The 27,820-nt window shown below is 58.0% G+C and overlaps 3 protein-coding genes across 5 annotated transcripts in view; 1 reads left to right on the top strand and 2 right to left on the bottom strand.

The window, feature by feature from the left end:
• Positions 1-12,255: 12,255 nt before the first annotated feature.
• Positions 12,256-16,646, top strand: CHRNE (cholinergic receptor nicotinic epsilon subunit). The gene is made up of 12 exons (XM_075559587.1): positions 12,256-12,301; positions 12,606-12,748; positions 12,861-12,905; positions 13,133-13,242; positions 13,330-13,485; positions 13,707-13,807; positions 14,147-14,347; positions 14,425-14,539; positions 15,843-15,957; positions 16,031-16,217; positions 16,296-16,402; positions 16,491-16,646. Exons 1-12 carry the CDS (start codon positions 12,256-12,258, stop codon positions 16,644-16,646), a joined length of 1,482 nt encoding a protein of 493 aa, XP_075415702.1.
• Positions 14,693-15,627, bottom strand: C10H17orf107 (chromosome 10 C17orf107 homolog). The gene is made up of 4 exons (XM_075562452.1): positions 15,562-15,627; positions 15,220-15,432; positions 14,872-15,138; positions 14,693-14,791 (listed from the first exon to the last, which is right to left on the bottom strand). Exons 1-4 carry the CDS (start codon positions 15,625-15,627, stop codon positions 14,693-14,695), a joined length of 645 nt encoding a protein of 214 aa, XP_075418567.1.
• Positions 16,647-17,110: 464 nt separating the features above from the next.
• MINK1 (misshapen like kinase 1) overlaps positions 17,111-27,820 on the bottom strand; it is a 58,958-nt gene continuing 48,248 nt past the window's right edge. Inside the window, exons 8-32 of one of the 3 annotated variants that reach the window (XM_075561107.1) lie at positions 27,638-27,692; positions 27,445-27,523; positions 27,046-27,221; positions 26,567-26,636; positions 26,003-26,213; positions 24,451-24,567; positions 23,543-23,779; positions 23,235-23,408; positions 22,699-22,959; positions 22,326-22,411; positions 22,067-22,177; positions 21,820-21,932; positions 21,569-21,657; positions 21,102-21,265; positions 20,729-20,834; positions 20,506-20,643; positions 20,270-20,378; positions 19,778-19,945; positions 19,527-19,670; positions 19,202-19,336; positions 18,961-19,061; positions 18,727-18,876; positions 18,486-18,645; positions 18,229-18,368; positions 17,111-17,953 (exon numbers count right to left, since the gene is read on the bottom strand). In XM_075561107.1, coding sequence (XP_075417222.1) covers positions 17,870-17,953; positions 18,229-18,368; positions 18,486-18,645; positions 18,727-18,876; positions 18,961-19,061; positions 19,202-19,336; positions 19,527-19,670; positions 19,778-19,945; positions 20,270-20,378; positions 20,506-20,643; positions 20,729-20,834; positions 21,102-21,265; positions 21,569-21,657; positions 21,820-21,932; positions 22,067-22,177; positions 22,326-22,411; positions 22,699-22,959; positions 23,235-23,408; positions 23,543-23,779; positions 24,451-24,567; positions 26,003-26,213; positions 26,567-26,636; positions 27,046-27,221; positions 27,445-27,523; positions 27,638-27,692 — 3,378 coding nt within the window. In that variant the 3' untranslated portion in view covers positions 17,111-17,869. The remainder of the gene's footprint in view (positions 17,954-18,228; positions 18,369-18,485; positions 18,646-18,726; positions 18,877-18,960; positions 19,062-19,201; positions 19,337-19,526; positions 19,671-19,777; positions 19,946-20,269; positions 20,379-20,505; positions 20,644-20,728; positions 20,835-21,101; positions 21,266-21,568; positions 21,658-21,819; positions 21,933-22,066; positions 22,178-22,325; positions 22,412-22,698; positions 22,960-23,234; positions 23,409-23,542; positions 23,780-24,450; positions 24,568-26,002; positions 26,214-26,566; positions 26,637-27,045; positions 27,222-27,444; positions 27,524-27,637; positions 27,693-27,820) is intronic. The other 2 variants (XM_075561108.1, XM_075561109.1) reach the window with 2 other exon arrangements.

Here is a 27,820-nt window from a genome sequence, read left to right as displayed (position 1 = left end):
GTTAAGATGCGTGGCTGCTACTGGAGGGTGGGGGTTAGACCTGTGGAAGAGAGGCCTGGCCATCAACAATCAACAGAAGATCTGGTAGGCAGCCCACGGGATTGCAGGAGGCAGGACTGATGACAGCCGCTGGTCTGATTATTTGCTGCGTCTGGTCGAAGGTCGTGGGAAAGAGGAAGTTCCCTGAGAAGGTGGCCGTGTGTCATAGCACTTGTGACGTTGGCACCTTGTTTTGCTCTGTGGTGGGCGGGGTCACACGAGTCAGAAACAACCTGCTGGCCTCTTCCAGCCACCAGGGACCTGTTGTTACCCGGAGAAAGATTTATGCTAGATAGCTCTACTTTAAGAATGTGTATTAAAGGGACAGTTTTTTAAAAATTGTAATCATTTTCTTGGGGTCTCTTGCAGCTCTTATAGCAATCCATACATCCAACGTATCAAGCCCGTTTGTACATATGTCGCCATCATCCTTTTCAAAACATTTTCTTTCGACTTGAGCCCTCAGTATCAGCTCTTTTTTCCCCTAACTCCTCAACCCCCCCACCCTTATGAACCCTTGATACATTATAAACTATTATTATTTTCATATCTTACACCATCCGCTGTCTCCCTTCACCCATGTTTGTGTTGTTCGTCACCCTGGCGGGGGGTGGGGAGGAGGACACATGTCGATTGCAACCGGTTCCCCTTTTCTCCCCCACCTTCCCCCTACCCTCCTGCTATTTCTAATCCCATCACCGTTCCTGAGGGGCTTATCTGTCCTGGATTCCGTGTGTCGAGAGCTCTTATCTGAACCAGTGTACAGGCTCTGGTCTAGTTGGATTTGTGAGGTAGAATTGGGGTTATAATAGTGGTGGGGGTGGGGGATAAAGAACTAGAGGAAAGTTGTATGTTTTATTGGTGCTGTACTGCACCCTGACTGGCTCGTCTCTTCCTTGTGACCCTTCTGTGAGAGGGAGTGTCCAATTCTCTACAGACGAGCTTTGGGTCTCCACGTTCGCCCCCCCTTAGTCCCTTCAATATGATTGTATGTTTGGGGTCTTCTGATGCCTGATACCTGATCCTGTTGCTACCTCGTGAGCACACAGTCTGGTGTGCTTCTTCCATGTGTCACCAGTGCTGTCCCCGTAGCACTTTGGGTCAGTGAGGGACATCGTGTCTTGTGGTGGGGCCGGCCCTATGGCCCTCTCTGTGCCTTGGCTGCCCTGAGCAGGAATGTCATCCTCGGGTCTTGGTGGGCCAGGATGAGGTCCACTCTCTCGCTCTCTCATTCCATCTTAGTTTGCTCCCGTGTGGTCTGAGAAGACAACCCCGCCCCCCTCTCCTCAGGCTGCATCTTCAGTGCTGTCCTCAGTAGTGCATTCTTCTGGGGAGGGGTGGACGCAGCCCTGGGTGCTGGAGCAGCCGTGTGGAGACCCTGCCAGCGCTGAGGTGCTTACACATTTACTGACCCGGCTTTCCTCTTGCAGTCGGCATCATTGCATCTGTTTTGTGAGATGGAGGAGGACTTTGTGGATTAGTGTTGGACATTGGGTTAATGTTGGACTTGTGGGCTTGGGCAGCACTGGGTTGGGATGTTTTCTTGATGTGCACTTACCCTTTATATAAAACTCTCTCTTATGCATGAGTTTCTGTGGATTTGTTTCTCTAAAGTACCCAGACAATGTATTTGGGTTATTTCTAGATCAGGGGCACTGTAAATCGAGTTTCCTTAGAAGCTGGACGTTAAATAAAGAAGATGGAAGAAGGATGGGTGCATTTGAAGGCTGGTGCTGGCAGAGAATAGGAAAGCTCACCATGGACTGCCAGAAGAACAGACGGATCTGTCTTGGCTGAAAGGAGCTCTGGTGGTGCGGTGGGTTACCTGGAGGGTTGCTAACCAAACAGTCTGTGGTTCAAACCCACCTGCCGCTCTGCAGGAGGAAGCGGGAGCTTTGTGCTTCTGCCAAGATGTACAGCATCTGACACCAGCAGGAGCTGGTCCACAGGGTCCCCTCACATACTTTGGACATGCAACAGGGGCGACCAGCGTCTGTGACAAAGGAGGTTGTGCTTGGTAGAGGATCAGCGAAAACAGAAAGACTCTCAACCCGCCGGGCTGACGCTACCACAGTGGGCCCCACCATAAGCAGCTGGGCCGCTGGCTCAGGACCAGGGCGTTTCCTTCTGTTTCACTGCGTCATTCTGAACCGGAATTGACTTGACAGCACCGACGACGACGACAGGCGGATCTGCGCGCACGGCAGCGTTCAAGGACAGACACTTTCCTCTCTCGTGGGTAACCACCGAGGGACGCATTACTGAGCACAGCAGAGCTGCGCGGTTCTCTTTGTGTGAAAGTGTCCGTTTTCCAACACTAGAGTATTAGGTACTAAGCATAAATACTAAATGTATTAACAATCATGAAGGGTTTAGTGACCCAAGGACGAAATTCAGAAGGGTTAAGAAATAAGGAGGCGGGAGGGGGAGGAGCAGTAGAGCAGACAGTGGCTGCACAAATCATCTTAAAGGCGATTTGACCCAGGGGGTGGGGGGGTTGCTAAAATTGATGTGGGATCCCCCCTCCAGGGGAACGAACAACAGAAACCACAGGGGAAGGGAGACAGTGGTCGGGGTAAGATAGGAAACTAATCATTTATAATTTATCAAGGGGTCACGAGGATGGGGGGTGGGGTGGGAAAAAGAGGAATTGATACCAAGGGCTCAAATAGAAAGTAAATGTCTAGAAAATAATGATGACAACAGATGTACAAATATGCCTGATACAATTGATGTATGGATTGTTATGAGGCCCCAATAAAATGATCTTTAAGTTAAAAATGTATTTAAAAAAATAACAAAATAAAATTGATGTGGGGTGATTGTACAATTCTTCGTGATATGATTGAATGAGTTATATGATATGTAAATTATTTGCAAATAAAACTGCTGAAAGACCAAACAGAAACAGGAAATAAGGAGAAATGGGGACTATGAGAGGGAAGTGGAATAAGCCGTGCTATATTGTGGAGATTCCCATGAGTGAGGTGAAACAAACATGTATATAAATCATTGAATGCAAACGAATTCCACTCCCAATGCTCATCTGCTCTGTAAATCTTCACCCAGTTCCCAACACGGGGTTTCACCAAAGAAGGCAGTAAAGCTTTGGGGGTACGAACCCCTGGCCCTGACACTATGGACTCTCAAATCCTTTTGATGTGGAGGTTTCCCAGCTCAAGGGCTGTATTTGCTGACTCCGAGCCATCTTCTTCTGGCTCGCAGCACTGGGGAGCTCAGCTGCGGCCACCGTCACTCTCTTCTGCCCCAGCTTCGCTCTGAAGCCAAGGGCGACACTTGAGAGAAACTTGCCACCCGATCTCGCATCATCCATTCTTGCCAGGGTTGACCTTCCCTTCCCAATTCATCTCCTTCCTCTGGTCTGAAGTGAGTTGATCTGCTAACCCGCAAAGCCACAGGTTCAAACCCACCAGCCGGTCGTGGGGGGCAAGATGAGGCTATCAACTCTTTCAGGCTTTCGTTACTTTTTAAATTTTTTTCCTACAGAAACATTACCTCCCCCATTCATGAACCATGAATCTGGACTCTGGAAAAACTCAAAACTCACCTCCATCAAGTCGATGCAGTAGAAGTGCCTGTGGGTTTCGGGGCTGTAAATCTTTGTGTTTGTGAGCAGCGAGGCCTGTCTTTCTCCCGAGGCGGGGGCTGTGGTGTTCGACAGCCCAAGGCACACCTCTACCCCCAGGCCTCGGCAAATAGGAAAGCCACCTCTTTTCGTTCCTTCTGAGAAAATAAAGGAATCTTGCGTTTTTTTTGGGGGGGGGGCTTCATTTCCCATTCGGATGCTTGATCCAGTTGGTGATGGTAGAGGGAGGGGGGGAAGCATGGCAGTTGTCGTGACTGGCTGACCAGTTCCCCATTGCGGCTGTCCCATGGACTGTAACAGGAGCCCTGGCGCATGGTGGGCTGCTAAGCACAAAGTCAGCAGTTTGAACCCACCAACGCCTGCCCAGGAGAGAGGCGGCTGCCTGCTCCCTTAAGCATGTTCAGCCTTGGAAGCCGCACACAGGGCTGCTAGGGGTCCGCCTTGGTCGGACAGCAGCTGATTTGGTTTACAGACTTAACTAGACAATAGGACACTGCATGTCCATCTTCCAAGTAGTCTCACATATGCTATTTCATTCCCCCTAACGGGCAGTTTTCAGAAATACGAACGGTCACGATATATAGTGCTCTGTTGAACCAAATGCTCAGCTTCCCTCAGCGAGACATAAACTAGGAAGGGGCTCAAAAATGGACTGAAAAGATGGTGGCATTTCCCCACAAACTTTTTTGTTTTAACATTTTATTAGGGACTCATACAACTCTAATCACATACATACATCAATTGTGGAAAGCACATCTGGACATTCTTTGCCCTCATCATTTTCAAAGCTCCACAAACTTTTTGATGGCCCCTGGGAATAATGAGATAGCAGTGTTCATTTGCTAGTTGGGCAAAATTTTAAAATGTGATACTATCGGCCCGGATAGGCATGCCTCCTTACTTGCGCTCAGTGAGAGTATCAATGGGTGCATTCTTGGAAAACAATTTCGCAAGAGGCACCAACAGCTTTTGGTAAACCAGGAGCCCCCTGGCCCAGCAATGTCCCGACTAGGAATTTACCCTGGGGAGATATTTGCAAAAGTACTCCACATATAAATGTGTACATAGGTTAACTGATGTGTGTCGTCACACACACACACACATTTCAACTGTTTATACAATGGAACACATGATGGCACGTTCACGGAATATGTGAAACTAGGGGTGCGATGTCAGACCTCCTCTAATTTTGGCCAGGAGTGGAGGTGGGGATGGAGAAACAAGATTAATTCCACCCTCCAAACTTTTTGCCAGTTCTGACACCAGCCTAATTCCCTCCCATAGCTCTCTCTCCTTCGCCACTGGGCTTGAGAATTCACTGCAAGGGCCACACGGAGCTCATGAGGTGTCCCTAAGGCAGGAGCTTCATTAGGGAGAGAGCAACGTGCCATTCAGGATCAGGATACTACTTGGAAGGAATTGAACCACCAGGATCCAGTTCTTCTACAGGGCAGCTCTTCTTTGTTGCCTCTGGGCCCTGCTGGGGTCTGGCCTCTTCCACCAGTCCCTTGCTGTCAGCCTTGGTCCCCAGTTGGGCCCAAGGTCATTATTATTTAGGTCACTATGAGTCGTTAGTTCTGCTAATAAGTGGGGACACCTCACTCTGCCAGGAAGCCTCTTGCTCAAAGGTATTCAATCCCCTCACCCAGGAGTCAGCAGGCCTGGCCTCGGCCCCAGGCTGCTGCTGTGTTCTGAGACACAACTCTGTCGGTTCTCAGCGCAGGGGCCCCAGGTCCAAAGGATATGGTCCACTCCCTGCTCTGCCGCTGGACGGTAGTGAGACCCCACTCTCCCAACCCCTAGGATTGGCTCCTGTAAAACCGAGCAGAATGGCAAATCTGATCCATCCCCTACAAGGGTTTCATGGCCCTTATTTGCATGATTAGCAAGTTGTCCAATATCCTTGGTGGGACACGAGCACTTTTTCTTATTGTTGTTATTAGGGGCCAATAACTTGGTTCAGACTCAAAGCAACCTTATACACAAGAGAGCAAACTACCACCTGGTCCTGCTCCATCCTCACCACGGTCCTTATGTCTGTGACTGTGTCCATCCACCTCGTTGAAGGTCTTCCTCTATGTCACTGGCCCTCCACTCTACCAAACGCCATGTCCTCTTCCAGGGACTGGGCTGTCCCGGTACCATGCTCAAAGAATGTGAGACAGTCTCTCCATCCTTCCTGAGTTCTGCCCCGACTGAAATACCACACGGCAGTGGCTTCAAAGAACAGAAGAGGTGGCCTTACAGTTCAAGAAGCTAAAAGTCTAAATCAAGAGTCTTCGTCATGTCTTTCTTTCTGTGACCCTCTCCCTTCGATTCTGGTATCCGCGTGATCTTTGGGGTTCCTTGGAATGCCTTCCCCTGTGTGTGTCTCTTCTAGACTCAGAGGTAATGAGCCACCATCCACTGAGAGGACCTCATTAACATAACAAAAGAAAGTCCCATCCATCTCCCAAACTCAAAAACTCCGCTGCCATTGTCTTGATGCCCGCTCCAAGCGAGCCCAGAGGAGACTGCCCCTAGGATTTCCTACACTGACCCTGTAGAGGAGCAGACAGCCTCACCTTCCTCCCCAAGAGCAGCTGATGGATTTGAACTACCGACTTTGCAGTGAGCAGGCCCACGTTAAACCACAGCACCCTTGGGTCTCCATATTTACAACATATATTTTGGAGGGAGCACAATTCAGTCTGTCACGTCTGCCTGCATTTAGCGTGCACACTTTGGGGGTACATTTAATATAAACACCCAGGCTGGACTATGGTCTAGAAGGATGGACGAGAAGCTGTTACCCTCTGGAGTGGAATACTGGTGGAGAGAAACTTACACTTTTCACGAGACCTTTCTGCACTCTTCCGTTTCTCTTGTGCCGGCATGCATTGCTGTTTTACTGTCAAAAGGATATTTAGTTATGAAACATTTTTTTGCTGCTTTATACTAGTTATCTTTTTAAATCCTTACGTTTTTAAGCCAAGTGCTGTTTGGTTGCTAGCTGCCCTCAAGTTGGCCGTGACTCAGGGTGAACAAGGAAAGTAAGCTCTCCCCGTGACGCTGGGTCATCCGCATGTGCGTTCCTCCCGGGGGGCCGTTTGCAGCCGCTGTGTCCATCCACCTCGCTGATGGTCTTCTTCTTCTTCATTGACCCTCACGCCACCAAGCACGAAGTCCATCTCCAGGGACTGGGCCCTCCTGATAATATGTCCAAAGTACTTCAGACAACGCTCACCAATCTTGTTTCTAAGAAGCATTCTGAATCTACTGCTTGCAACACAGCTTTGTTTGTGCTACCAGCAGTCCCTAGTACATCATGTATATATCTATATCTATATCTATCCATAAACCACCTCAAAGACATCACTTCTTTGGTTGACCTTATTCAGATGGCTGTGAGATGACTGAGATGGCCAAGACTTGGATGAGGCTTCTCTTTATCTCCACAGTCACCCCTTGGCTCTTCAGGAGATCTTTTGCAGTCGGTTGAGCCTTACGCCAAGATTAAGTCCAGTAAGGGGGGGCGGGGGTTACTGGGGAGGCGCTGAGGCAACACATTCAAGCATCGGCAGCCTGCAGGCAGAGGTGAGCACAGCTGGGCCTCGGGACGTTTTTTGGACTCCGGCCTGGGTTGCTGCTGGCTATTCCTGTCCTTGCTTGCCTCTGTGTGCCGACTACACTGCCTCTCTGGCCACGTAAGGGGCCAGGAATGAAGGCGGCTGCTTCCTTCATCGACGTTCCTTCTCCTTGCGCCGATGACAGAGAAAGGCCAGTTTCTGGAGCTTCCACTGGACAAAACTCTTGGGGAGGGATTGGTTTGTCCAGGTGCGGGTCAGAGGTCTTCTCCTGGACCAATCAACTCTAGCCGGAGGCCCGCCTCTCTTTAGAGATCGGGCCTACCAGATCCCTGTATGGTCACAGAGTTAGAGAAGACAACCATATCTCAGAAGGAAGGGTGGTGGGACGCGAAGGCACTTATTCCTTCATTTATGTTTTCTACTTGCTCAACACATACCTATTGAGCATCTATGATGTGGATATGATTGTCCCTGAGTGTCAAAAATGGTTAAATGCTCAGCTACTAATAGTGGAGGCTGCCAGTTCAAATCCACCCAGAGGCATCTTGGAAGGTCGTCTGTGGATCTACTCCCTAAAGATCAGCAACCAACAAACCTCAGTGCCATTGAGTGGATGCTGACGCACGTAACTCTCTAGCACAGGGTAGGATCAGCCCTGTGGGTTTCTGAGGCTGTCACTCTGTGTCGGAGCAGACGGCTCCGTCTTTCTCCTGTGGATCAGCTGGAGGATTTGAACCCCCAACCTTGCAGTTCCCAGCCCAACGTGTAACCTATTAGGCCTGCAAGGCTCCTTATGGCACACAGTGCTGCTCTGTGACCAGACAGGGTCACCGTGAGTCCCAGTCAGCCTGCCCGCAGCTGGTGGTTTTGCTGTTGTTTCTTCACTGTGGGCCGGGCTCTGGGCCGCGCTCTTTAAACACAGCGACTCGGCCAGCTCTCAGCTGTCAGTAAGCTCCGGTTCCAATCATGTCTCCTCTGGAAATCGACGTGGGCTATACCGTGTGGTCTGGGCTCGGCCAAAGCGCCTCCCCTATTCGCCAAAGAAGACAGGCGTGCTCTTTCTGTCCTGTGCAGACAGGGTTCACATGAGGGCACTTTGGGGCTATTTTCACTGAGGGCACCGGTGGCTGAGAAACAAAAGGCTGGCAGGAAGGGTGCCTGGGCAGCTGCAGCTGTGGGAGATAGGTGCCAAGAGCTGGTAGGTGAAGGGAGTGGCTTCCTGTTGGGCCGCAGAGATCTCCAGGAATTCCCAGGCACTGAACGGTTGGTTGGGCAGCCCACTAAGGTTCTGTGGAATGTGAATTACAAAATTACAAAACCCAGGCCCTGCTCACAGGCCTGTGCTGGCTCCACCAAGCTGGCAGGAAGTCTCAGGCCTTCCGGCTGGGGCAGCCCTGCCAGTGGAGAAGAGGCTCCTCTGCTCGCAGCTCTGTGCTGCCCAGCGCCCTGGGCGGGGACTGTTGGGGGGCAGGGGCTGGGACCCCGCTGGGGGACTCTCCTAGGAGTGTTCTTCTGTGAGGGCTTCGCAATAGAAACACAGCAACGACTGGAGCCCATGAGTTTCATTCACAGGAGCAAGGCCTTCACCAGCAGGGGTCTCCCCAGCGAGGGAGATGCTCTGTTTTTTGGTGTGATGGATGGGAGCGGCCAGGCTCCAGTAGGTGGCTTTGGGGATCTATAGGGATTTGAAATCCCGCTCCTCATGGTGGTTATGCTAACCCTGTCCTACAGAGTCGCTACGACTCGGAATCGGCTCCGTGGCAGTTTTCTCTTCCTCCTCTCCCGGAGAGGCAGGCTGTTGGTCCCAAGAGTGTCATGGTTACCCACCGGGCTGCTAACCACAAGGTCAGCCGTTCAAAAAACACCAGCCACTCCGAGGGAGGGCTTTCTACTCCCAAAAGAGTCAGTCTCAGAGACCCACAGGGCCAGTTCCACTCTGTCCTACAGGGTCGCTAGGCGTTGGAATCAACCTGATGAAAGGAAGCCTGGTTATGTGTTGGGCTGCTAGTCTCAAGGTTGGCAGTTCAAATCCACTAGCCGCTCTGAAGCAGAACGATGCCCTTCCATGTTCCCATACGGTTTACAGTGTGGGACCTAAAGGAGCAGTTCTACTCAGCCCTAGGGCGTCCTAAGTAGACGGACTTGAAGGCAGCGGATGGTGGAATTGTTCAGTAGTGGTAGCACACCTTCCCTGTGGAGGCCCGGGTTCTATTCTCACCCCACACACCTCCTGTGCAACTGTCAACTGTCTGGTGGTGGAGGCTTGTAGGTTGCTTGGATGCGGCACAGGTTTCCATGAAGCTTCCAGGTGAAGACTGAGCAGGAAGAAAGACCCCAGAATACGGCTCCTCTGACACACGTGGGGTCGCCGTGGGTTGGATTCACCTTGAGAGCAACTGGTTCTCTGAGGAAACAGAAGCTACATGGTAGAGAGAGTGGGGCAGACAGAGCTGGTGGGTCATCAGATGTTTGTAGAGCAGCCAGTGCAGCCAGACGGGAGCCGGCCGGGACCAGTCCCAGTCCATACGCAAACCTCTGTGTGGTAAGCGCACCGTAAACCTTGTCTTAAGGCCGTCAAGAGACTCTGCCTCTCCAAATTCAACTTACAACTTCCACAGCTGACGGGAGGGGTTTCAGCCTTTTGACTGTTCTGGTGTCACTAACACAAAGTCAACAGTTCAAAACCACCAGTCTCTCCGTGGCAGAAAGGTGAGGTTGTGGAAACCTATTATTTAGGGTCACCATGTGTCAGAATTAACTCTGTGGTCCTGGGTTTGGTTGCTCTCACTGTTTATAGGCCTCCCTCCCCCACAATCGCTCCCCACGAATGTCAGTCATTGCCTCTGGGCCGGTGCCAGGAACCTTGCAGGTTCCCATTAGTGTCCGCGCGAATATAGGCATTCAGACCGACGCTCGAGGCCGGCCGGGGGCTGAACCCAGAAGATGGGAGTAAACAGCGGCAGTGGATTCACACACGTCGGCTCTGTGCACAGGGGAGCTGGTCCTGCGGGCTCTTGCCCAGCACAGAAGCTGGGAAATGGCGGCGAGAGAGGCAGTTGGGGGTGGGAGGGGGAGGCTGCCAGCTTGTGTGGGAAATGGATAAGGCATGTGGAGTTTGGTGTCCCCTCCACCCTCATTTGTGGCCCCTACAGGACAAGGTAGAAGTGCCCTGTGGGTTGCCAAGACTAACTCTTTAGAGGAGTTGAAAACCTCATCTTCCTCCCTCAGAGAGGCTGGTGGTTTCAAACTGCTGACCTTGCTGTTACCAGTCCAATTCTTGACCCACTATGCCACCAGGACTCATGAGGTACATTCTCTTGGTGTCATCGAGTCGATCCGACCCCACTCATAGCTGCCCCCCGTGGGCTTCGCAGACTGTAGCTGTTGACGTGAGCAGAGAGCCCAGTCTCTCTCCTGTGGAGCGGCAGGTGGTTTCCATGGGGGGGCGCAGCCCCACGGGTAATCTCGACCCCACCGGAGAGCCTCCTGGGTGGAAAGGGGACTCAATGGCAGGCGTGAGAGTGTTTTCTGAAGTGTAAAGTGGTACTCAGGTGCACATGCTCAATATAGTGATGGACTGATTCATAAGCCTGGTGCGTGATGACTGCCAGTCTCCTTGGGAGACTTTGGACCTCAGCATCCCATACCTTCATCGCTTTACTGGATTGGAGGGAGCAGCAAAGGCACAGAAAGTGCTTAGCCCGACACCTCCTTACACCGTCTTCTTAAAAATACATCGTCCCCGCCTTGCCACCTCTTCCACGTTTCCCGGTGGCATAGTGGGCCATGAGGTAGGCTGCCAACTACAAGGTCTGCAGTTCGAAACCACCAGCTGCTCCATGGGAGAAAGACGGGGCTTTCTACTCCCGAAAAGAGTTCATCTCGGAAACCCACAGAGGCAGACTTCTATGCTGTCCTATAGAGTCACTGTGAGTGGGCATCATGGCAGTGAGGATTGTGTTGTTTGGGGGCGGGGCAGGGGGCAGAGGGGAGGGGAGACTGCACTATCATCCAGGTGAAATTTCTCTCTGGCTGGTGTCCGCACCCACCCACAATGGAAAAGCCTCAAGGGCTGGGAATGAGATTTTGGAGGGCCCATGGGCCCTGAAATGGAGCATGGTATCCTTCGCTTTTACTGCAGGTGAATTCCCAATGACTGTCTGTCTCAATTCCCCCAAACACATTGCAGTATTTTTTTGGGGGGGGGGTCAGTGAATATTGACTCACGGGGAGTCCATGGTCCAGAGTAGAGCAGCCCTAGAGGGGTTCGGGCTTGGAATCTTTACAGAAGCGACCGTGGCATCTCTGTCCTGAGTGGTGGCTGGTGGCTTCCAACCACTGATCACTCAGGGGCCAAAGGAGCAGTTTACCAGTGCCACCAGGGCTCCCCGCCTGGTTCATCACCAGGGGATTGAGGGAGACTTGTAAGACACCCCCTGTGGATGTGGCGGTCTGCTTTTGTCACCACTACAGCCTTGGTATGAGGGCTGGTCTACCCTGTTCTCTGTGGTTGCTAGTGGAGATGGGGTTAGCGTTCACAGGAGACTGCTTCCTGCTAAGCTCTGCAGGCAGAAACTGCACCAGTGACCCCCTTGGCAGGGTTGTGGGAGGCGAGGATGGGCATTCTGCATGGCTGAGGGGTGTGTCATGTCCTCAGATGATCTCACCGGGCCGAGTCACCTACAAAGGACACCGGTTCATGTCTTAAGCAGAGTCCCTCCACCCCACTCCCTGCTGCCAGGCATGCAGACCCAGGTGATCCACTTGCACTGGGCTGTGAGAGGTTCAGTTCTGCAGCTGGGGTTCTGGCTGGGTACCAAGCAAAGGATGCTGGGATAGGGGGTAGGGTTGGGGGTAAGTCAGAAAACAGGATGGGGCAGCTGCCTCAGAAAGCAGCCAAGACGGACAGTCCCTGGCTGCAGGAGGGGTGGGAAGAGTATCAGATGACAGTCCCCGAATCCAGCCCGGAACTAACACCCCCCTCTTTTCACATGCACACAGCTTTCAGAGCTCAGAATAACCCGAGCACCAGGCAGCAGGATGGCAGGGGCCCTGCTTGGTGCCCTGCTCCTCTTGGGGCTCCTAGGTATGGTATGGGGCAGGGGCAGGGGCAGGGGGGAAGCAGGTGTTGGGAGATGAGAAGCATTTGGACATACAGGGAGAATCGACAAAAGAAATGCGGCAGAGATGGAAACCAAGACAAAATGAGCGGCAAAGTTTGGTCCCCAGGCAGAATATCCTTGATTTGGATGACAGACCCTGAAAACCACAGCCTCCGCTGAGACAGCGATCACAGCTAGAGAGTAGACATGTACAGACCCAGAGGGCAGGGAGGGGAGGCCCTCCAGCCTGGTCATCCCTCTGCCCTCTCATCTCAACCCCATCCACAGGCAGAGGTGAAGGGAAGAATGAGGAGTTACGCCTTTATCACCATCTCTTCAAAAACTATGACCCCCAAACCCGACCAGTGAGGAGGTCGGAGGACACAGTCACCATCTCCATCAAGGTCACCCTGACCAACCTCATCTCCCTAGTAAGACACCCCTGAACCCTATCCCGGAGCCCCAAGCCGCACTTCTTGTCCCGAACTCACCTCTGGCCGCCAGACCCCACTTTGAGGGGTCTCAATCTCCTCCTGTCTACAGAACGAGAAAGAGGAGACTCTCACGTCCAGCGTCTGGATTGTAATCGTGAGTCAAAGGCAGGGAAGCGTGAGAAAATGTGTGTGTATGTGTCTTGCCCAGGGCCCTCAATGGGTTTGTAGTTTTTGTGTGTCTTGCCCAGGTCCCTCAGTGGGTTTGAAGTTAGTGTATGTATGCGTCTTGTCCAGGGCCCTCAGTGGGTTTGTAGTTTGTGTGTGTGTGTGGGGGGGGGGGTGACCCGCAGGGCAGATGTCCTTCCGTCCCCCCACCCTTAGAACTGGCAGGACTACCGACTCAACTACAGCAAGGAAGACTTTGGGGGCATACAAACCCTGCGTGTCCCCTCGGAATTCGTGTGGCTGCCAGATATCGTGCTGGAAAACAAGTGAGGGCCGGGCCTAAACCCGGGCGGGGCGGGGGAGCCTCCTCGGTGGTTCAGGCCTGGGCAAAAAGCTCCCTTCGGGCCCCTCAGTATTGACGGCCAGTTTGGCGTGGCCTACCACGCGAACGTGCTGATCGATGAGGGTGGCCATGTGAGCTGGCTGCCGCCGGCCATCTACCGCAGCACCTGCGCAGTGGAGGTCACCTACTTCCCCTTCGACTGGCAGAATTGCTCCCTCATTTTCCGGTGGGAAAAGTTACTAGGGGCCCTGAGCCACGGGGACAGGGATGTGGAATCGCTGGGTGGGGCACCCCTATCAGGGTTGGCAGCGGGGTGGGGATGCGGGTGGGGGCAGGGCGGAGGGAGGCGGGGCCTCGGTGAGGGGGTGAAGCCTTGCCTAGGGGTGGGCGGCCTGCTCCTGCAGGGTGGTCTGAGTTTCCCTGGTGGGAGTCAGACTCTGGCTGCAGTTCTCAGACGTACAGTGCCCAAGAGGTGGCGTTCATCTTTGCGCTCGATGATGCTGGCGAGACCATCGACAAGTTAGAAATTGACACTGAGGCTTATACTGGTGAAGCCCCCTTCCTGCTCCTCCGAAACGCCCGCTTCCTGACGGGGTCCACAGAGGGGACTTTTCCGAGTGGGACCTTCCCAGACCACCCATGCTGGGGAGGGACACTAGCCACGGCTTTGCCTCAAATCCTTTTCAACTGTCAGTCTGGTCCTGCCATCTCCAATGGGTTCCTTAACCTCACCCTTTTCTGCACGAGGGGCCCCATCCTGCTGGCCCACGGCCCAAGCAGCCTAGTTCACCCCAGTCCAGCCCCAGCCTCACCCTCGGTTCCCCGGGTCCAGTGGGCAGAACAGGGCCCTCCACTCCCAGGGCGAACTAGCCACGTGCCCTCTGCAGAGAACGGCGAGTGGGCCATCGACTACTGCTCAGGGGTGATCCGCGGCCAGGACGGAGGCGCAGCTGACCCCGAGGGAGCTGCCGACGTCATCTACACGCTCATCATTCGCCGGAAGCCGCTCTTCTACATCATCAACATCATCGTGCCCTGCGTGCTCATCTCAGGCCTAGTCCTGCTCGCCTACTTCCTGCCAGCGCAGGGTAAGGAGTCACCCCAACTCCCAACCCCGGGCTCCGCCTAGGGAGCTGGGCCCTCTCTCACCAGGCGCCCCCTCCAGCCGGCGGCCAGAAGTGCACCGTCTCTATCAACGTCCTGCTGGCCCAGACGGTGTTCCTGTTCCTGATTGCCCAGAAAATCCCAGAGACCTCTCTGAGCGTGCCACTGCTGGGCAGGTGCGTGCACACGGCGCCCCCGCCCCGCCCAGTGACCACGTGGGGAGCGTCCAGTGCAGTGGGCGGGGCTAGGAAGGCACCAGTGGGTGGAGCCAAGAGAGGCACGGTCCCGGGAAGGGGCTCTGGAGCTCTGGCACCGCTCTGCTCTGGGCTTTATTTGCACTGGACTTGGGGCTGGAATAGCGCTGGCACCTCCAGGCCTGAGTCTTCTGCGCTGCTGCTAGTCGCCACCTTGAGGTCTCCCGAGTATCTCTGTGGGAGAAGGGCCCCTGGAGCTCAGCTATCCCCAGCGATGCTGCCTCGAGCCCGATCCGCCCCTGTCGCACACTCACCGATCCCTCTGGGGGTCCCAGGGCCAGCTGGCGCTGCCATTGTTGCAGAAAGGAGGCGGAGCCCTGCAGACCCCGTCCAGACAGGCATAACCTGGCCACCTGGAGGAGGAGCCGAGCGCTCGCGCCCATCACAGCCCCCACTTGTCCAGCCCCCTGCCCCGCGGCCTGGGCGACCCGGGCCAGCGCTCGACCCGGATCTCCGGCGGCTGAGGCTGGGCTGCTGTGGTCGCCGTCTCCTCGACGCCGCTGCAGCCACAGGGCTGAGATCTGCGGTGGGGGTGCTGGGATTAGTAGGGGTGCAGAGGTGCCTGCTCCCCGCTGCCCTATTCTCCTCCCTCTGCGCCCCACCTCCATCAAGGTGGCGCCGAAACGCAGGAAGCTGGCCACAGCTTCTCTGACCACCAGCCTGAAGGTGGGCTCCCGGGCAGGGACGTTCCCGGGCCCCGTGGGCTCTGGCGGCTGCTCCAGGGTCTTCAGCTCTTCGAGTCTCTGCTCCAGATATTCACGGGCTGCAGTCAGAGCGAGGTCCAGGGAAGAGAGGAGCGGGGACTGCAGAGCTACCTGGAGGAGGGGCAGGGACAGTAGGACCATCGGGTCATAGAGCATGGGTCAAAGGGGGCGGGGCACTGGAGACCTGCCCAGAAGGTCTCCAAGTGTCCCCTCTGGGCAGGGCTGTTGGGGTCGCCTCACCTCGGTGGAGCTGTGGAAGTGGTAGACCCATAGCAGGGTGTCCAGGGAGCTGGGTGCCCCCTTCATGGCCGCCCCAGGTGGGAGAGCAGGACCAGAAGCGACTGGCTCCCCAGATGGGGACCCCTAGGGGATGTAGCCCCTCTCAATGCACTGAGATGTTTGTGAGGTCAGAGGGCAAGCGGCACCCCCTGGGGCAGAAGAGAGCGGAGAGGCTGTGATGTCATACAGGCCAAGGGAGCTGTGACGTCATGCACACACACCCCCTCCCTCGGGCTCTTCAGGTACCTAATGTTTGTCATGGTGGTCGCCACGCTCATTGTCATGAATTGCGTCATCGTACTCAACGTGTCCTTGAGGACGCCCACCACGCACACCATGGCCCCGCGGCTGCGCCACGTAAGCGTCAGGCGGTCACCCCCCGGGGTGGGAAGTGAGGCTGCGAACTCACCCGGCCCTGGCCCCACCCTAGGTTTTACTGGAACTGCTCCCCCGCCTCCTGGGCTCCGGGGCACCCCCTGAAACGCCCCAGGCCGCCTCACCCCCGAGGCGGGCGTCCTCAGTGGGCATACTGCTCCGCGCGGAGGAGCTGATTCTCAAAAAGCCTCGGAGCGAACTGGTGTTTGAGGGGCAGCGGCACCGCCACGGGGCCCGGACCGGTGAGCGATGGGGCCCCGGGGTGCAGGGTGCCTGCCTCAGGGTGGTCCCAGGTAACACCCTCCGTTGTCCCCCACCAGCTGCACTTTGTCAAAGCCTGGGCGCAGCTGCCCCCGAGGTGCGCAACTGTGTGGATGCTGTGAACTTCGTGGCTGAGAGCACGCGAGACCAGGAGGCCAGTGGCGAGGTGGGCCATGGGGGAGGCCTGGCTTCCTGTGCCACTGGCGCGCGCAGCGCCCCCATGTCACCTGTGCTGTCGCCCACCCCTTCCTCAGGAGGTGTCCGACTGGGTGCGCATGGGAAAGGCCCTGGACTACTGCTGCTTCTGGGCTGCGCTGGTGCTCTTCAGCCTGGGCTCCGGGCTCATCTTCCTCGGGGGCTTCCTCAACCAGGTGCCCATCCTGCCTTTCCCCCCTTGCCTGCAGACCTGAGCCCGCGCTGCCTGCCAACAAGTCGTTGTTTGAAAAACACCACCGCCACGGTGGAGAGTAAAATAAACCGCGTTCTGAATTCTCTCCGGGGCTGTGTGTACCTTTGTGCAGGGGCCAGCCAGGCCGGGGAGAGGGCCTTCCTCCAAGACAGCTGGGCTCACGGTTCTGAGCAGCCACGGGGACTTCCAAGCTTCCCTGGGACCCCAGCCCCTCAACCCTCTGGCCTCTCCATCTGCTTGCCTGCTTAGCATCCGCTTGCCCCCTCCCCGTGGGCTCCCCTACTCTTCGGGGTTAAGGTTGAGGATGGCCCCTCGATGAGTCATTTATCCTTAGCTTCCCCTCAACCCACCACCACACACAACACTCTCAGCATACTCTGATTATCTCTCCCCGCTCCCACCCCTACACGCCAACCCCAGCCAATGCCAGGGTCAGGAAAGAGCCAAAGAAAACGGGGCTGGAAGTGGTGGGAGCTGGTTGAATTGTCTTTATTAACAAACGGGATGTCCAAGGCCACTACATTGAGGGGAGGGCAGGGAAGGGTCTACTTGCTGCTCACACTATGTACAGATGCAAGCAAGGGGGCCTGGGGGCCAGAGCTCCCTGCTCCCTCCCACCACCAAGGAAGGGCAGAGGCCAGAAAAGGAGAAGGGAGGCTGGAAAGGGAGGAATGTTTTGGTTGGGGTGGAGGGTCCCCCCTCCATTCTCTGGGGCTTGGGGGGGAGGGGAAATCATTAAAGTGCTTTCAGAAAATGAGGAAATGGTCCCTGCCCCTGCCTGGTGACCCCCATAAGACCTAGGGCCCAATGACCCCCCCCAGGGTCTGGTACATTCAAGGGGGGAGCCGGCTCCCCTGACGTGCAAATGAAGGGCTGGGGGCCCTGCCCAGTCAGCAGCAGTGGGAAGGGGTCTGAGCCCAAGCACTCTCCTCTCAAGTGGAGGAAGGGGAGGGCTGGGCCCACTCCAATGCCTGATAGGCGGAAGCTGTGCCTGTGCCCAGAAGGCGGGGACAGGCACAGTCAAGGGAGAGCGTATTGGGGATGGGGTGGGGGTGGTCACGTGATCACAAAAGCATCAGGGATCAGAGGTCACGTTCCCAGCAGGCTCCAGTGGATCAAACCAGTAAAAGCAAAAGCCCAGGGAGGGGTGAGAGGGGCGGACTGGGAAGCCTGGCTGTCAGGGGAGGGCTGGGTCCAGTCGGGGCAGTCCCAGCCCAGGGCCTGTCACCAGTTCATGATGCAGTTACGGTTCAGAGTCATGAAGTAAACTTGGCTGCTGCCCCCGGAGCGAACAGAGGCAAAAAATACCTGGGGGGGGGGAGAGGGGGGTAGAAAAAGAGGTCACTGGGGGCTGGGGTCTCCAGCAACTAGGAGAGGAAAAAGAAGAGAGGCTGAGAGAGAAAGAGACAGAGCGAGCCTGCAGCATTCATTTCTGAGGGCCCTGCCCCATCCTCACATAGAGGCAGAAACTTTTCAGGAAGACCCAACCATCCTCCATGCCCCTCCCTGGGCCATCCCCCCTCCCCGCCCCCCTGCACCATGGGGGTTGGGGTGGGGCCCTGGGGGAGGCAGGGGAGCCGCACCTTGTCATTGCGTTCACACAGGAACTTGAGCCTCTGGGCTCGCTTGTGCATGAAGACGCCGTCCAGGTGGCCGGTCTCCACTGAGCGGATCTCGATGGCTTTCTCACCCCAGCCCATGATCTGGTTAGAGCAGATGTAGGCTGCGGGAAGGCGGCGTAGAGGGAAGAGTGAGGAGGCTGTTGGGCCAGGCCCTCCCCCAGGCCACACTCCAGGGCCGCTTGGTGATGCGCGGCCGGGAGGGTAGGCCCCTCACTCACCCACGGAGGTGGGCATCTCTCCCCACTGCAGCACCACATCCTTGATGATGCGCCCGTACGTGTTGACGTACACGCCCTCGTCCTCATAGCACAGCAGCATCTCCATGCCGTCAGTGTTGGGGAGGAAGATGATGGCATGAGGGGTGATCTGGCTCTGGATCTGGGAGAGAGGAAGGGGCGCTGGAGTGCCTGGGTCTGGTGCCAGATGGGGTGGTGCCAGCTGGCCCCGCCCCACACTCACATGGACAGGGATGTAGATGTCGTAGCTGTTCCCCGAGTCAACGTCCACTGCATGGAAGCCAGCACTGGAGCCGTAGATGACCTTGAGCCGCTGTCCCTCCTCCACTGTCAGGTCAACCAGCAGAGGGCGGTGTGGGAGGTCAGCAAAGGACTGGGGGAGAGAAACGGGCTGAGTGCACAGAGGGGCAAAGCCACCCTGGGCAGCGTGGGGTGGGGCGGCTACGCCTGGGGTTACCTTGAAGGCCATGAATTTGTGGTAGGGTTTGGGGGCCCAGGCATACACCTCCACGGAGCTCTTCAAGGCAATGACCAGGAACTTGATACGCTCGTATTTCACTGCGGGCAGGGAAGAGCCAGGAGGCGGCCACCCCTCAGTCCCAAACCCCAGGCCCTGGGGCCCATTCTGCCACGGAGCCGCCCCCCACCCCCCCACCCCCCGCTTCTCTCTACCTATAAGCCGCGAGCCCTGCCCTCACCGACACGATAGTGCCCACAGCCCTCCATGTCCCCCACGGTGGTCCAGCCCTGCTTCTTCTCCACTTCTGGGTCATTGTGCAGAATCTTGTTCCGCAGCCACGACAGGTAGTACACTCGCAGCTTGTTCCTCTTCCCTGCAGGACACATGCGTGCACACTCCCTTCCACACTGACTGAGGCCTCGTCTCGGTTCACCACCCGCCTATCCCCGCTGGCCACCTCTGGGCTGACTCCCTGCCCTCCTCCTCCCCGACTGCCTGAGGCAACAGAGCAGCAGCAGCACCCCCTCCCCCTGCCGGGACCCATTCCCCCCACCGCAACAGACCTGAGATGGTGATGAGCAGGTTGAGGCCCTCCAGCACATCCATCTGCTGGAAGCGCCGCCGCCCAATGAGCCCGTACACCTTGCCCTGCCCGCTACGGTCCAGCAGCATCAGCCCGTTCTCCGTGCCCACCAGCAGGTTGACCCCTGGAAGAGCAGCCCTTGGGCAGATCAGAGGCAGAGCCAGGCCCTCACCTGACCGGGGACAGAGGAGCCCCACTAGGGGCCCCGTGGCTCTCGCAGCCCTGGCTTACCCCAAAGGGCCGCGCAGAGGATCTCGGAATTGAATCGCTTCTTGTACTTCCGGATCTCGGGGGTCTCGCTGTGGGCCCGGGTGTTGGTGGGATTCACGTTCACCACCGAGCCCTTCCTCACGTCATACTGCAGCTGATCGAGCCGACTTCCCTCTCCGCCCACTAGGGCTGCGGGCAGAGGAGAGGTGGCTGGGCTGCGGCCCCCAGACTCTCCTTCTTCATCCCTCCCCTGCAGTCCCCACATTTGGTCTTGGCCCCTCTGGGCTGAGAGGAAGGGACGGAAACGACTGAAGAACAGAGGCCTGGACAGAACACTGAACCCAGAGCCTGAGGTCTGCCACTCGCTCACTGCCACTGCACCCAGGCCCCTCGGCTGCTCAAGCACAGTGTCACGGGGCCAGGGCAGGACCAGGGCCCCTCGGCAGGGGGCTGGATGGTGTTTCTAGCACGGTGTCAGGACGCCGGGCCCACTCCTCCAGCTGCCACCCTCACCTGTGATGGGGATGGTGTCCCCATTGCCTCCAGGCTGATAGATGCCAAGATCTACGAACATGGTGAAGGAGCTCTTGCCGGGGGCCTTCACCAACCCACGAGACTGGTACTATGAGGAGGGAGGCGGCAGTCAGAGGATATTAGAGTTCAGCCTGGCCTCCCTGCTGGCATGCCAGGGCTCAGTGCCTCGCAGGCCCCTGCCCATGGTCAGTCCCTCTGCTCCCACGCCCACTTACATCCGTGGTGCCTTCCTTGGAGGGGGGGCTCTGGCCTTTGCTGCCCTCGGTGGGCGAGTGGCTGGGCTGGACTACGTCGGGCAGGTTCGTGTAACCATTGCTATCGGCATGCAGCAGGTTTCGCTCTTCTTCGGGGGTCTGCAGGAACCGGGGGCGGGAGGGGGTGTTGGTGTGGGGCTGGCGGGGAGGGCAGGCACTGGAGGAGAGCGGGGAGGGCACTCACACGCTGGACCACCATGGTCCCTCCCCCGAATGGGGTCTGGGTGCCAGAGAGCTCCTCGACGTCATGGACCACCATGGTGCTGACGCTGTCTGTGTCCCCGTCGCTGCTGGGGGCAGAGGGGGAGTCAGACTGGCCACACAAGAACCACAGGCCACGGGCGACGTGTGTCGTCGCTGCTCAGTCCACAAGGAGGGCGCCACGGGCCCCTGCAGCTGCCTGTACTGGGCACTTAGGGAAGGCTGGCTGCGCGGACACACCTGAGGAGGGAGGAGGGTCTGGCCAGCGGGCTCCCCACTCTCCAACTCTCCGGCAGAAGCAGGCTCCCTCAGACTGCCCCCACGCGCCACCATCCCTCGGCGGGATTGACACATACCGGGCCCCGGGGGTGTCCCTGCTCCCCTCGGAGGGCTCGCCATCACCCTCCTCCTCTTCGTCCTCACTGCTGTCCACCTCCTCACTGGACGACGAGTAGTCCATGGCCTTCTTGGGGGGCCGGGGGACCTCGTCCAGGGTCCGCTCCTTCAGCAGCACAAAGTCCTGTGCAGGGCACGAGAGGGGGGGAGGACTCTGGGCACAGGGCTGCAGAACCCCGTGAGCAGCAGCCGGGCAGGTGGACAAGAGAGGCCCCTGCAAGCAGGGACCCAGCACTAACCTCGCCAATAGCTCGCTTATAGCTCTGGGAGGGGCCGCAGGGGGAGAGACAGGAGAGAGGTTAGTACTCTTGAGAAGTGCTAGCCCCGCTCTCCCAGCCCTTTCTCCACCAGGTTAATGTGTGCATACCCCACCCCACCACCTGCCAGCCCCCAGTCCCATTCTGCCTAGCCTGGCGCAGGGACTCACTGCGGGCCGGCCGGGTCGGGAGCGGTGGTCATCGGGCTTGGCTTTGCTCCCAGGGGAGAGCACGGGGGAGGTGTCCAGTTTGGAGGCGGCTGGGGGAAGAGGGGAGAGGAAGGGTTACCGACACCTAAAGGCCAGGCCTCAGGTCACCCTTGGCTGGCCCTGTGGTCCTGAGTCCAAGCAGGTGCGTGCCATGTGCCCACCCGGGTCCCCATCACTCCCCAGAATGCCCAGACCCTGCGGGGCTCACTCACCCCCCACACGGTTCCGCTCCAGGGAGCCAGCCTGGGGGAGGTGGCTGTGCGAGGCAGGGAGGATGCTGTCCGAGCGCTCCCAGCCAGGGTCGCTCCTCCTGAGGTCAGGGTTACTGTGGGGGGCAGACTCGGGGTCAGGGGGGCCGGGGCTTCAGCCTGAGTGCTGAGCTGCGCGCAGAGGGAACCATCACCAGGAAAAGCAGGTGGTAGAGTGAGGAGCAGGGCGGGCGTGGAACAACTCCATTACCTACAGGCGCTGGGCGGGCCAGGGGGCTGAACAGGGGGCCCTGGAGGCTGGGGGCCCCCCCGCTCGGCCCGCCTTTGCAGGTGGATTTGCCAGGCGGAGTTGCTGCGTGGTCTGTGGAGGGAGCACAGGGGGCCGGGCGGGGCGGGGAGTGGCTGAGGGGACTGGGTTGGGGCATCCCACCCCTAAGTGGGTGACCTGGTGAGCTCCCCCCACACCCTCCCACTCCCTAGGCTGCCACCCAAAGGCACCCTGGAGTTACCTGGCTCGGATGGCCTGTGCTGGCCGGGGCGCCCCGGCCCCACTGGTGTTAAGGGCAGTGGCGATGGAGGAGGTCCGCTGAGGCACCTGAGGGGGCAGGCAAAGGCAGGTCAGTAGGCCTGCCCTGACTACACAGGCTGCCTCCCTCCCTGCACCTAATCTCATATGCTTCCTGCGCCTGGGAAGCTGGGGTCCTCACCCAGGGGCTCGCAGACACCTGGGCATGTCCCTACCCCCACCCCCCACCACGAGGGTCAGCGTGACACCCCCTCCCCAGACCAGAGGCGGGGCATCTCCACCTTGCCTGCCCTTCTCTTCTGCCGCCTTTACCCCACCCCCCTGCCTCCACCCCGCTATTTCCCAGACTGCCTCACCTTGGGTGGGGCCTCATTATTTGGCTGGACCCAGGTTGGGGGGTTGGGGCTAGGGCCAGGCCCTTCCGAGGTGGGGTCTGAGTTCTGGCGGATGACAGCCCCTCGGGCACTAGGCGTGGCAGGGGGTGCGGGGACAGCAGGGTCCGGGCCAGGGGAGGTGGGGAAGGCAGCCAGGTTCCGGGTGGGCTGGTCCTGCAAGGACTGGGACCGGGGCACAGGTGCTGCGTACGGCTTCAGTGGGACCCGGTGGGCCACCAGGCTCTGCAGGGAGAGACCGGGGAGGTCGGGCAGCCCACTCTACGGCACACTCACACCCAGAGTTGGGGTCTGGGCTGGGTGGAAGGGGCTAGGGAGTAATGCCGCTGGCTTCTGATCACATGGGCAGGGGCAAGGGCTCTGAGAGGACCACACAGGGGCAGCAGCCTCAGGGTCGGTCTCTGCCGGTGCCCGAGGCCTGAGACCCGACTATGAGCTGAGCCTGTGCGCGCGCACGCACGTAGCCTGTGCCCTGGCAGTGGGACAGCAAGAGGACTCACCTTGTGAGGTCCCTCCTGGGGCTCCACCGGCCTCTGCATAGGAGGGGTTTGTGAAAGGGGCCCCGGAGGTCCCGGGGGGGCCTGGGGGGCAGGCGGCTCAGGGCCTGTGCTGCTCAGCTTGGTCTTGGCCAGGGGAGAGTTCTGCTGCTTATTCATCCTCGTTCTCTCTTCCACCTGCGGTGAGGCGACAGGCCATCACACAAGCCACCTCTGGCCACCCTGCTCTCACAACTGAGGTCAGCACTGGCCCAACTGCTTGACCCACAGCCCTGCCTGGGATGCTTGGTGTCTTGGGAGGCGGTGAGTACCTCTCGGGCCCAGGCTGGTTTGTCGGCAGGATTGATGCCCCGACCGTAATGGTACAGGGGCTTCCTGTCCCCGGGCAGGATCTGCTGCTGCTGCTGTTTCTGAAGCTGCTGCTGTTGCTGCTGCTGCTGCTGTTGCTGCTGCTGCTGCAGGGACTTGAGGTAGGCATGTTCCTGCTGCAGCTGCCGCTGGAGCCGCTCCGACTGCCGCTGCTCCTCCAGCTGCTTGCGCTTGTATTCCTGGGGCCAAGGGTAGGCAGAACGGGCTCAGCAGGGAGTGGCCTGGAAGTCAGAGCAGGCAGCCCTTTCTTTCCTCCAACTGCCTGGCAGAGGTGCTTGCCCGGCGCCTGGGCGAGCCCCTCCCGGGCAGGCCCACCCCTCCAGCAGAGGCGCTCTGGAGAGCATCTTCCCGAGGAGGCGCAGGGGCCCCGTTACCAGCAGCAGGGCCTGTTCCTGGAGCAGCTGTTGCTGAAGGATCTCGAGTTGTCGCTGCTCCTCCTCTAGCCTGTGACGGATATAGTCCTGGGGGCGGGGCGGGGGGCAGGGGGAGGAGAAGAGGCAGAGGAGGGGTGGCGGCGGCAAAGAAGTCGGAGGAAGAGAGGGGGTCAGCAGGGTGCGGGTTCAGGTCCCGAGATGGGGGGAGCGGTTGGAGGAGCCATGAGGGCAGTGTGGGAAGAGCAGGATGGGGTCCACAGACAGGAATGAAGGCACAGAGACAGGAGGATGGGGAGCCAGGGTCAGGGGTTGAAGGGTGGAAGAAAACAGAGAGAAAGAGTGAAGCTGGAAAAGACAGGAATCCAGGGGCAGGAAAGAGAAGGGGAAGGGTGCTGGGAGCAGGGGAGGCAGGCAGCAGGAGCTAGGGGTATGTGTGTGTGTGTGTGCGCGCTGGGTGTGCTGGGAGGGGCGTGTACCTGCTCTCGCTCGGCCTGCCGCCTCTCCTCCTCCCTCCGCAGGACCTGCATGTCCTCCAGCCGCCGCTGCTGCTCCTTCTCCTGCAGCTTCCGCTGCTCCCGCTCCCGCCGCTGTTGCTGTGGGGGACAGCCGCGTGGCTGTAGGGACCGGCCCAGATCCTGGGGCAGCCCGGCTCGTCCCCCACGGGCACAGAGGGCAAGTCTCCCTTTTCGCTGAAGGTGCCATGCCTGGGTGGCACACACAGCTTACGGCTCAGTTGCCAGCAAGAAGGTTGGTGAATTCAGTCCACCCAAAGGGGCCAATGAACTTAAAGGTGATGAATGAACTTTTTAAAAAAGTCCACTGGAGACCCTCTGAAACACAAATCTATTCCGGTCATTCCACTTCATAGCAGCTGTCTACTGTGTTCTGAAGGTTAGCCATGGGTTGGGACCGCAAGACCAGGCTGTAATTACAGCCTTTGGCCAGAAGAGGGAGCCAGGTGAGCGTGCCCTGAAAAGCCATCTTCCTCAGACCACGAGGTTAAGAGCCCAAACTCACTGCGGACTCCCAGGGACACTTGGGGGCAGCGTAGAACTAACTGACCGTCAGTTTCTCAGACCCTAACTCTGCAGAAATAGAAAGCCCCGTTTTTCCACCACCACCTCCCACCCCCCTCCCGCACGAAGCGGCTGGTGGTTTCAAACTGCTGGACTGACTGCTCGCTGCCCAATGCATATCCCAAGGTTACAGGGACCGGGAACGGAAAGACACTTTCGGCAGGCACTCGACCTGCTCCTTGGGAAAGAAAAGCAGCCCGGGCTGCCCTTTCTGACCAGAGTCCACCCCAAACAAAACAACGCCAGGCGGGGCAGGAGCCCAACGGCAGGGCGCGTCTGCACTGTGCCGTTTCTACAATGAGGGTTCCACCGGCCCTCTCTAAGGCATGGTTCTGTGACCCTTCCATCCAGAAGTTAAAATGACATTTGTTTACTTTCAAGGCGTTATTTAACGTTAACAGTGTTCATTTAAAAGAGCCCCGGAGGCACTGTGGGTTAGGCATGGGGCTTTTACCCAACCGCAGGGTTGGCAGTTCAAACCCGGCAGCTGTTGTGCAGGAAACAGGTGAGGCTGCCAGGATTGACAGTCTTGGGAACCCAGTGCAGGGTTGCTCTGAGTCGGAATCGACAACGTGGCAGTGGGTTTGGGAATGGATTAAAAACAATTTCCATCTACCTACTGCAAGTTGGTTCAAATTAAATGACAAGACTGCACTGAAAACCAAACTTTAGCCAAAATGCCCATAAGCAAAGGAGGCTCTTTTGTAGGAGCTCTGAGATTAAAGCACTGAGAGCCAGGTATATTCCTGTCAGAAGGGACAGCTTTCAGGAATGGCACTGATGTGGAGCGAAGGACAGGGAGACCATTGCCCTTGGCCCCTGATCATGGAGGAGGGAGCGCCTCTCCATAATCCTGGAAGACCTGCTTCCCCTGATGCCCTGGTGGGCCCAGGGCTGGGCCAGGCATGCCAGCCAGGCCTTAGCCCAGGCACGACCTTGGGGGCAGCCTCACCTCCTCGACGCGCCTCCGCTCCTCCTTCTGCTCCTCTATGCGCCGTTGCCGCTGGTGCAGGAGGTGCTTGATGTGAGCCTCGGGGTCTCGCTGCTGCTGCTGCAGCTGCTGCTGCTGCTGCTTCAAAGCCTCCGAGTTGCTCTTATTCTCCTGCTGAAGCCGGAGAAATTCCCGGCGCAGTGTCGACTCTCCGGGCACATTCATGATGGAGCTGGGTTGGGTTGGCACAAGGGAGCCTGGGAGTCACCACCTGCGGTCTCTCATGCTCATGGATGGGGAGCCCACCAGGGGGGACACTTGGTCTAGGCTGACCGGCCTGGCTACGTCACACCTGGTCCTGGACCTGCCTTCTACTCTGCCCGGCCTTGGGCCCTGTCCCCCTTTCATATCCCAGGCCCCTGCCTTTGGCCTGGAATCATTACCTCCCCCCTCCTAGTTCATTTGTTCCTTCCACTTCTCCTGAACACTTAGATTCCATTTAAATGGGTCTCGGTCTTATCATCTCAGATGGAGGAGTCCCCTATAGCAGTGAATATTGCTTTTAGGAATGACCCCCAAGCCCACCTTGGCTCTCCTTCCTCTCCATGGCTGTCATCCTCCTCCTCGCTGCCGCTGTATTCGTATTCTGTTTCCTCTGCAGGGGGAAGACCACCGCTGTTTCTTCACCCAGCACCCCAGACCCCACCCGGGGCTGGGGAGACCTCGGATGGGGACAACCAGCAAGGTCTGTCCGGAAGACCCCACACCAGTGCCACCCCACCCGCCTTCTTAAGAGTAGTAGGGTGGCGGGGGTCCCAAGGCTGGGCCTGCACGGAGGCTGGTAGGGACTGGAGCCCATAGCAGGATGTGGGTACAGACGCCCCTAGGCCTGTGCTCCCGAGAAGTTTCCTTCTGCAGAAGTGGAAAGGGCGATTCAGATTGGGAGAGCTGAGCGGAAGTGGGTGAAAACAGAGGGAAAGGACTCTGGGCACAGCAGTTGGGAACCCAGGGGCCTGCAAGAGACTTCAAGGCTGCAGGCCCGCCACCACCCCCTGCCCACTGACCCTTCTCGCCTCGCTTCTTTCGGGATCGGTCAATGTGGTCCTTGAGCTGGATGCGGACCTGCCGCTCGGTGGGCTGGTCCCGGATGAAAGGGAACTTCAACAGCTGCTCGGTGGGCGGGCGGCTGAGGTAAGTCTTGATGAGACACGTGTCAATGAAGTCGATGAACTTCTTAGACCTGGAAATGGTGCAGGCTCAGACCGTGAGTGGCCCCAGCAGGGAGAGTGCATCTTTCACCCCGTAAGCCCTGTGACTACCCACCCCGTCTTCCCCACGGGCCAACACCAGCCGGACCACAGGCCCGCGGCCACAGTGCCACCGCCCCGCCGGGGCAAACCCATGTCTGAGCTCAGGGAGGCCGGGGTGGCGCTGTCCAGAGCCCTTCGTGCCCAGTGACCCACCATTTCTTGGACTTGAGCCTGGGCGGAGGGTTCCGAGGGATGAGGAAGAGGGCCCGCATGGGGTGCATGTCACACAGAGCTGGGGGACAGAGAGACTCTGTTAGCCCCTCTGGCCATGCCGGGCGGCTGAAGGGCCCTTCTCAACAGGACTGGTAACCCGCCTCCCTCAGAGTCCTGGCCCCTCGGCACTTACGGGGGGCTCCCTCTGCCATCTCTATGGCTGTGATTCCTAGAGACCAGATGTCGCTCTGCGGAGAGGAGAGAAGCCAGGACAGGGGGCACTTCCTGACGACTGTTCAGGCACTCCTCCGCCCCACCAACCCTGCAGCACCATTTCCCGGCCTAGTGCTACATCACCGGTCCTTCACTTTGTGTC

The sequence above is a fragment of the Tenrec ecaudatus genome, chromosome 10, assembly GCF_050624435.1.
Source record: "Tenrec ecaudatus isolate mTenEca1 chromosome 10, mTenEca1.hap1, whole genome shotgun sequence".
NCBI lineage: Eukaryota > Metazoa > Chordata > Mammalia > Afrosoricida > Tenrecidae > Tenrec > Tenrec ecaudatus.
The sequence above is the reverse complement of the archived record's forward strand: the minus strand, read 5'-3'. Positions and strand labels throughout refer to the sequence as shown.